Raw genomic sequence first — 9391 nt, 5'->3', positions numbered from 1 at the left:
ATCGTCCTTTTCACCTGCTTCAATGCAAACTTTCACATCATCCATTCGTGTTACTTCACCTTTATATATTCTGCTCTTTGTCATTGCAAACTGTAATTCTGATTGAAAACATACTAACTGCTTACAAGGACTGCAGAAATTCAACAAGAAGACATGGCAATAAGAACGAAAAACGCATGTGCATGAGTATATGGTGGAAGGACAATCATCCCCAACAAATCCAAGGGAAACAAGCATATACACCTTCATTAAAACATGAGTAGTAAAATCCAAGCAGGCTGCTTATGTGGGAGCACATAATTATTCAGTAACTGTAATGCATGGCCTGTGCTGTAGTAGTGCCCTTATCCACTATTACATTCCGTGGAGGGCTTTTAAAGAATCAATATCAATCTATCATTACAATCCGTGGAGGAATAACAATTGGCAGCACTTTGGCAGCAAAAACATAAGAGAAACATTGCTGCTCAGTGCTGAAGCTGCAACACCGAACTAATTTCTAGCTGCTAGCTAAAGTTCATTGCTAAGGAGTCCCTGCTCTCGCAGACATGAAGCCACCGATTTCCTCTGCCTCCCGCTTCATCTTGAGGGCAGCTCTAATCACATTCCCCCTTGTCAAGAGTCCAATCTGCAAACATAAAACCAGTAAAGGAAGTTTTGTTATAGCATGTATCAAAGCAAAAAGAAAGGTTATAAGGCTGGTCACACAGGATTTCCGCCAGCCGTCCCTGCCAGCAGGCAGGTATTGCCAGCAACTTGCAGATGTTAAATTTGCATGGTGGTCAATGCACCATCACAGCACTGCTGTAGCCCAATACTCCAGCACAATGGATAAAAGTGCATGTTTTGCAGAAGCGTGCCAACCCATTTCATGTCTGGGACCTCACACGCACAATCGACCCTGTCAGCACACTTTGGGATCGACTAGCAACGTAAGTGTGTAAAGGACCCCCACCCATCATAGCCATCCAACGGCTGGTATTCACTTTTAAAAGCGAGTGTGATGGCAGGCACTTTCTGTGTAAAGTAAAACAAAATTGCTTTGATTTTAAAGAGAACTAACAAGGAGAAATTGCTTACCAGTCTTCCAGCATCATCCACCACTGGCAGCCTTCGATACTTGGTCTCCAAAAGTAGCCTGCAAATGTTGATAGGTTGCAATCAAAACAAGGTTCTATAAGCAATTGCAGACACCATAAATGGATTCACGAGGACAAGGACAAAACAATGTACACCTTGCTGCATCTTCTAGATTTGTCAGCTCCCGAACAACCAAGGGTGAGGGGGTCATCACTTCTCCCACAGTTCTCCCTTGTGTCTTACTGATAAGCTTCTGGAGCTCTTTGAAGGCCTGTAGAAAACACCCTCAATCATAAGCTCATGGATATTACACCACACGAGCGAGTAGTAACACTAAATGCCAGTCTTTAAAAACCACAGAATGTTCCTTACTTTGGGCATCCCAAAAAACAAAGGAATGCAGAACAGACCAAGAAAAAGACCATAGAACCTATAGATACCTTCCATGTGCTGCCTGCTTCGGGGAAAAGAGAGGAGTCTGACGTTCTCTTTCCTACAAAGGGCCAATTAACACGCGCTGTCAGCCCCTCTCTCTCTCTCTCTCGCACTGTTAGCCTCTCTCTTTATTGTATCACCCATGACAGACATCCTCAAGGGACCCTTCCCCAGTATAGAGGGTTGATTGACTGTTTTTATTCAGCTCTCCCATATCCCATCACTTACCATACCCTATACCTGACATAGTAGGATCTAGATTTTTCATCTTAAATAATCTCAAGAGTCTGAGATCTTAGCTTTCAGTTTTCAGTTTTAGTTTACTGTTGCTTTTTCTTATTTCATCCATGACGAGATTTCATGGACACTATGTATACATCATTTTGGTCTCAATCACCCTTTGGGTCGTTTGAAGGCGTTAATATAACTTTCTTTCTTCTCTCCCAGATTCAGCTTTTTCAGTTCAGTACTTTTTCATTTTTTTGGGATGACAGAGGATACCCCACACAGGTACACTGATTCGGCCGAGTTCGGTCTTTTGGAAGACGTTAATAAAATCTCTCTCTCTCTCTCTCTCTCTCTCTCTCTCTCACACACACACACACAGGTGCTGATTCTGTCACGCGTGATCAGGAGTAAGCCATCCGTGCCCCATGACATAATGCATGCAGAGTTTGGGGTAGCCCCCCTGTGGTCTCACTGATGCTCTCTTCCAAACTGTTACTTACATTCAGGATGTATACTCCCTGGACAGAGACCGTCTCCCTCGGCTAGCACTAGAGACTTCAATGCAGTTGTATCATGAGAGGGAGAGGGAGCAGGAGAGACATGCCAGACTGGCCAGACTGCCCTCCATCTCGCGGAGGAGACGGCTGCCACTTTACCAAATCAGGTATGGTGCTCGGCGGTAGTTGAATGATTTCACACACATGGATGGTCTCCCCCCATCTAGACTCCCCACCCCTCAACCTCTCACAACAAGAGATCAATCGGATCATCCGGTTGGATCTACTCGACCTATACATACGCCAGACTTGGGTGTCATCATCAGCGATAGGGACGAAACGTGAGTTCTATAGAGAGCATTTTTTGAGACTCACCGGGCATGGATTTTTTGAGATCCTGAGGTATATGCAGATCCACATGTCACATGCTATTCACATCACCATTGGTTAGCTCAAAGTATCCTCAAGCCACCTCCGAGTAGGGACTGGAAGAGCCAAGAACATACCACGAGAGGAGTAGATATGCGGAGTATGCACCATAGGGAAGGTAGAGGGCAAGGCCCACTGTATGTTCAGATGCCCAGTGTATTATGAGATAGGGGGGAAATTTCACTACTTTTCCCAGGAGGGATTCGGGCTACTCGCACAGGTGATGCCATATGAGGACCAGAGAAGAGCGCACCATTTTAACCTTACCGAGGCTGGTCAAAGAGGCTTTGGCGCATGAGTTATCCTTTTTGAACACTCCCCGCCAGCTATTGCAACCGAACTTCCCTTTAAAAGATATATACCGAATGCTCCCTCTAGCATTCTAGTGTAAGACACTCCTTTAAGAAAACGGGGTTTCTATGCAAGTTTTCAGTTTGATTTTTATTTGAATACAAGGAGTATTTCATGATTTTCATTTTGAATATAAGGAGTATTTCTTGAATCAGTATCCCCAAAACTTCTTGATCGTAATTCTGAATTCCATAACAGAATTCCTGGAATTCTGTAATTGATCCACAGATCAATTCGAAGGGTCTCAAACTTCGTTTTAGATTTGGCAGGAGTTTTGAGTGTATTTTTCTAAACTGGTCACATTTTCTTTCCTCGAAATTGACGAAAGAGTTTGCTCTAGGTCATAGTCTGATTCAGGGTTTAAGTCTGATGGATAAGATTTTTCCTGAACTATCTTTCTCGAAAAGAATTGATATTTTAATTACTATTTTACTAAATTTCATTCATTGAATATTCACTTAACTGATTTATAAATTAATCACGAGTTCTGATGAGGAATAAATTACTCATTTATCTGAATATTTCGACTTTGATAGATTTTCTGAATTTTCTCTTTACAGTCCGAGTGAATATAAAAGGATAGAAATTTCTCTCTCAGAGTATTTACTTATTCAATTATCAAATACTCATAGAAATTAAACATAGAATTAAAAAGAATTCTAATTTTGATATAAAATTTCTTTATGCATCCCGTCACTGATTTCTTCATGGCACGAGCATCCAAATCAGCCACCCACACCGACACTGCCACACCGACACTGCCACATCGACATCAGCTCTTACAAGGCCCCCCTCAATCTAAGCGGAGGATTTGCACTCTACAACCTGTTTCATTTTCAGCTCTTGCTACATAAGGTGGAAAACACATAAACACCTCAGATTTTGCTTTTAAAGGGTACACCCAAACAAATATGGAGTAATCATCAATGAAGGTCACAAAATAAAGATGCTTCCTCATGGAACCACACACCACTATGTAAGAGCTGTAATTTCCAGACGGCCCTTACAGATCCATGAAGACATTCCTACAAATTTGCCTAAAATGCACCCTTCACATACGTCTAGCTCGCAGCTCCACATGAGGCATTTCCTGCACCATTTGAGGCCTTTGTAGCAACAACAAATTGCACTTCCCATTCCCAAATCTGGCATGCCATAACTCTGCCTCTTGCATCACAGAAGAAGTAGAAATGGCCAAACATGCATCCTGTGCTCTCTTATCAAATGAGTCCAAGTAATATAGGCCCTGGTACAAAGTCCTAGAGGTGACTATCACATACTATCTATCTCTTACTGTGCATCTGTCATCCTCAAAGTTAACCGCTTTTGGAAAAAGAGGAGACTGGTAGTAGATTTCAAATGCATAGGTCTGAACCATCTGCAGTTGAGTATGATCTCATCAATGCCTTTCACAGGATAAGACGTGTTATTCGCACATGTGACTTTCTTGCCTTTTGGGGCAGCCCTCGTTGAATTAAACAAATCCCTCTTGGAAGTGATATGTCTGGAGGCTCCACTGTCAAAATACCATATAACCTGTTTCTCATTAACAATGAGAGACAAGTGATGCATCATAACTGCAAACCAAAAAAGCCCAATCATCCTACACAAAGTTAGCTGAATCATCAACTTGCCTACATGAGCATTAGAAGAGTCCAATGCCAAACCAAATTCTTTCTTCTTCTCCTTGTTGGCCAGTCTCTTCCTACACTACTAATGTAGTGCCTTCGCTTTTTGCAATAATGACACTTGCCCTTCTTCTTGGGCTGATCAACCTTAGACTGATAGTAGCCACTTGCCCTTGCCTTTGTCATTGGCAACCAAAGGCCCGGTCACTACCAAGCATGATGGAAGATTTATTCTTCCCAATTTGCTCCTCTTATAATAACAAACCCACCACTCAAATTGTAGCCTTAAAGACAAAGTAAGAGAAGTGTGGAAATTCAAGTAGCACCCAAGCAGTGACAGCAATGTCCCAGATACAAGTTCCTTTTCACAAATGACCTCATCAATATTAAGCAATGGCTCCCAAAGATCCTAGATCTTCATAAGATGATCATCCATATTGTCACCTTCATGCATCTCCGGTTCTCAAGTTCTTTCTTGAGGTATGCAACTCTAGCCTCATTCTTTGCCTGATACATAGTTTCAAGAACATCCCATGCACATTGTGAAATCTTACAAGACCGGATGTGTGGAATAATTGATCTCTTGACAGAGAGATAGGTCCAAGACATGGCCTACGCATCGCGTGCATCCCATCTTCTATGTTCTTGAGTGGCAGGAGCAAGTGCTGGAGCCGGCCCAAAACCTCTGCCAAGAGTGGCAAGTGCAATGTCTGCAGGACAGGGCTCATCACCATTGACATACCCCCGCAGACCCTTGGTAACGAGCAAGTTCCTAACCATGAAACTCCACAAGGAGTAATTGCTCCTATCAAGTTTGTCCTCCTGGGACAAAACACCAAATACATCTACTACATTTTGAGCCATTTTGCAAAATCCAAAACTAACAAGAACTGACAAGAGGCACAAATATCATGTATGCAAACCAAATATGCACGGACATTGCCAAGCACAATGAGCACAAACTGCCACCAAATGCAATCACTTGTATTTGTCCTACGCAAACTTGTTGCAAGAAACTAAGGGAAAAAGTAGAAAAAAGCCCCAAATTCTAGTAACTTTGATTTGTGTGCGCAAGAACAAAATGCCCGTTAGCATTGTACGACCACCTCCACACAAGTTCAGATTTGGCAGAGGTGATGTGCAGAGCAGAGCGAACATGTGTGTAGAAGAAACTCCATTAGGGTTTGGTCGTACATTTCTTAAATTAGGGTTTTCTGATTTTGACTGCGCAGACAAATTCGAGGTGTGTTGTTATGTACCCTGTATGAAAGATTTCGGAAGATTTTGACAAAAATCCTAAAATGGACAGAAACCCAAGAACCTAGTGTTAGGGTTTGTGGGGCAATGGAAGCTCACATTGACACATGAAGCAAATCAATTGAGACAGAAAGAGGGAGAAGTCCTTACACATGTATCCACAATAATATGATAAGTAACAAGTACAAGTGATAATAATAAACCTAGTCAAGGTGTCCTTTCACACCAAACGTCCAAGAGGAAAAACCCGTAAGACAAAAGTTCCCTTGGAGTTACGGCATGTTCACATGCAGCACTTACATATAAGCACATGCCCTTTGGACTCATCAGCAATAGTCTCGTTGCAGCACACTTGCCAAATGTGTTAGGCAGCCAAGCTGAAAATGAATTCTCAGCGCAAGCATGTGCCAGCCTCCGAGGTCCAATGTCAAACAGGGGTTGTGGCCACTGTTTCCACTGGGATGAGGCGGTGTGAGCATGAGAGCTAGACCACCTCGAAGTATGAAACTTGTGAGGGCAGCAGCTATGCCAAAGCCGTTGCAAGAAATACTGGAGGAAGGTGGTTGGATCCCCTGAGCTTGCCAATAAGGGGAGGTAGTGGGAATGCTACCAATCTGCCATAGAAGACCCAGACGCCCCAATCTAGCTAATTACTCAAAGAAGGGGAGGGGATGGGATGGTTGTTGGGGGTTGTGCCACCTCCACTCACTTGGGTCCCACTAGACATGTACCAAGGGTCTATTCTCCCACTGAAGGAAGGCAGAAGAGAGGGTTCCAAACGATGGGTCAACGTTCTTGATCCTCGGTTTTTTCCTCCTCTTTTTTGGGGGGGGGGGCGGGTGTTGGGGTAAAGGCATTATGCCCACCCTTATAGTGTGTACAAGCCCATAAGTTATAGTACATAGTACACTTAGTACTTTTAATGTACTAAGTGCACTATGTGTACTAGTGCAATATACATGTGTGATAGGGGAGTCACACTCATCTCCATGAGTTGACTTATCCCCACAACTCTCTCTCTCTCCCCCTTCTTCTCTGTGTATGTCTCCCACATGAACTCTAACCCTAATTAACTCTCCCATTCAACTGGTATCAGAGCCTGAACTTCCAACAATGGTGGTGTCGAATTTGCTGTAGAGGAGAAGAAGGTGCAGGCGCTGATTTTTCTCTCCTGGCTTAGGTAGCAAAGCAAGGCGTGTGCTGTCTGTGTGAGCGTTGAACGCTGGGCTGTCTGTGTGAGCGTAAGGCTGTGTGAATGTGGGGAAGCTTGTAGCAGTGTTGGCCACTAGGCGAAGGCTTTCAAGCGTTGGGCGCTAGACGGCTGGCTCTCAAGCGTTGGGTGGCGCACCAGGAAGGGGGCGAATCAACAAGATCGCCGTCGATCATCATCTCGGAGGAGTAGCCGTGGGGCAGCGTCAACAGCCGTGAGACGCCGACTCGTGAGAGGAAGGCCCGTCGCGTGTAGTGCTATCCACTAGGCAGGCGGGCGTCAATACAACAGGCGAACACGCCTACAAGCGAGCTCCTAAAGACGCCAACTTCGGTGAGAGGGTAGTGGTCCGCGTGAGTAGGCGACGTGGAGAAAGACAACATACGCATCGAAGTGCGGGCGCCTCTGCAGTCAGCAGCTCTGCCCGTTGTTTTTCGTGCGCCTACCTCCAAGCTTGCATCTTAGGCGCCTACGGCAGCAGCCACGCTGCCCAACCAGGCAGCGCAGAGGGCTGCCCAGCCATCCGTACATCTGCAGCTACAGCAGCATCAACACGACCCCCTTCTTTCCTGCAATCAGAAATCGCCTGAGGAATCCTTCACCAGAACAGCAGCAGCATCATCAACCCCTTTTCCTGCAACAAAAAGAAAAATCAGAAATTACAAGGTATTTGCCTCAATTTTTTTTTGGGATTTGCAATTGAGCAGGTACAATCATTAATTGAGCAGGTACAAGTGCCGAATTGCTCAATTTTTGAGCAAAATTGGCAAAATTGGGTGACATTGGTCACAATCAGGATCAATTTGCAAGAAATTGGATGTCAAAATTTGGGGCTTTTGATGTAATTGTGCAATTAAGCATTCATACATGCTGTATGATGTGAGAAATTGCACATTCGGGCAAAATTGCAGCAAATTGCAGTGCAAATCAAGGGGCTTTTGTGCCGATTGGGTTGATTTGCATGCAGGCACTTGCAATTGATGCTTTGGGCAATGTGTTGATGCCTGTCAAGCACTCAATGTGCCTGTAAATCAAGGGGCTTTCATGTATTGGATTTATATGTGGCCAGGGGGAAGCATCGTGAAGACTCTGGATGCCTTCATGTGCGTCAATGTACCATGTATGATCAGAAATTAATCTTAAATCAAGGGGCTTTTCAAGATTTTATGCTTTTTGAGCTTGGCAAAGCAGCAGGCAAGACTTTTATGCCTTGAATCCTCAGAAATCAGCTTGCAGTCAAGGGGCTTTTGCCCAATTTTTGTTCGGGACTGTTGTATGCAGTGTTCGGGACTGTAAAAGTCTGATTTCCACTCATTTGGAGAGCATTTATTGCTACTGTACCTGCTGGTACAGATTTGGTACAGCTTTGTACAAGTTTTGGCATGGCTGCACATTGATTTGAGTGAGCAAAAGGTTCATTTTCAGCTGCTGTACTTGCCGGTACAGGTTTGGTACATCACAAGTGAGCACTTGGTACTGTTGTACAGTACTTTGGAAGGGCAACAGAGCACATTTAACGTGCTGTCCTAAATCTGCAGCAACCAGATTTTGGTGATTTCATCACATACAGTGGGAGTAGGGTTGCATTTGTGCTTCCGCAGTGGGAGATAAAGCTTGGGAGAACAACTGTGAGCACTTTGTGTGCTTTTGGTGCAGTGTTTGCACACTTGCAGGGAGTCAGGCATTGACAGGTTGCATATTGCTATGGCAACCACAGGTGAGAGCTCTTCATTGCTTCACATCAAGAAGCTTGAAGGCTCACATAACTATGATATTTGGCAAACCCAGTGCTATAATGTGTTGCTCCAGAAGAAGCAGCACAAGCCTATCAAAGAAAGGGGTGTAAAGCCCGCTTCTCTTACTGCTGAAGAGTGGGAAGATATGGATGAGCTGGCAAGATCTACTATCATGTTGTCTGTGTCAGACTCTTTACTTTTCAGCATTCGTGAAGAGAAGACAGCTTGGGGAATGTGGCAAAGATTGCAGGACTTGTATGCCCAGCAAAGTGCCTCAAGCAAAGTGTATTGGTTGAAGAAACTCATAGGTCTTCAGATGAAGGAAGGGGCGTCTATGGCAGCCCATCTAAATGAGTTTAATGGTATTGTCAGCCAAGTTATAAATCAAAAGTTGGCAATGGACGATGAGTTCAAAGCCACCTTTCTCTTATGCACTTTGCCAAAGAGTTGGGACACATTCAGGACAGCCACTAGCAATTCGATGCTATGCTGTCATATGCAGATGTTGAGGGTGCTCTCCTTCAAGAGGAGATGAACAGG

The 9391-nt window shown here is 44.2% G+C and overlaps 1 protein-coding gene across 1 annotated transcript in view; it reads right to left on the bottom strand.

The window, feature by feature from the left end:
* Positions 1-225: 225 nt before the first annotated feature.
* Positions 226-9391, bottom strand: part of LOC147618565 (CBS domain-containing protein CBSX2, chloroplastic-like) — a 60981-nt gene continuing 51815 nt past the window's right edge. The window contains exons 5-8 of the mRNA XM_086775021.1: positions 1521-1573; positions 1236-1351; positions 1081-1138; positions 226-628 (exon numbers count right to left, since the gene is read on the bottom strand). Coding sequence (XP_086631147.1) covers positions 524-628; positions 1081-1138; positions 1236-1351; positions 1521-1573 — 332 coding nt within the window. The 3' untranslated portion in view covers positions 226-523. The remainder of the gene's footprint in view (positions 629-1080; positions 1139-1235; positions 1352-1520; positions 1574-9391) is intronic.

The sequence above is a fragment of the Cibotium barometz genome, chromosome 35 (genome assembly GCF_041138505.1).
Source record: "Cibotium barometz isolate CiBa-2024 chromosome 35, ASM4113850v1, whole genome shotgun sequence".
Lineage (NCBI taxonomy): Eukaryota > Viridiplantae > Streptophyta > Polypodiopsida > Cyatheales > Cibotiaceae > Cibotium > Cibotium barometz.
Note: the sequence above shows the minus strand (reverse complement) of the source record. Positions and strands in the feature narration are given on the sequence as shown.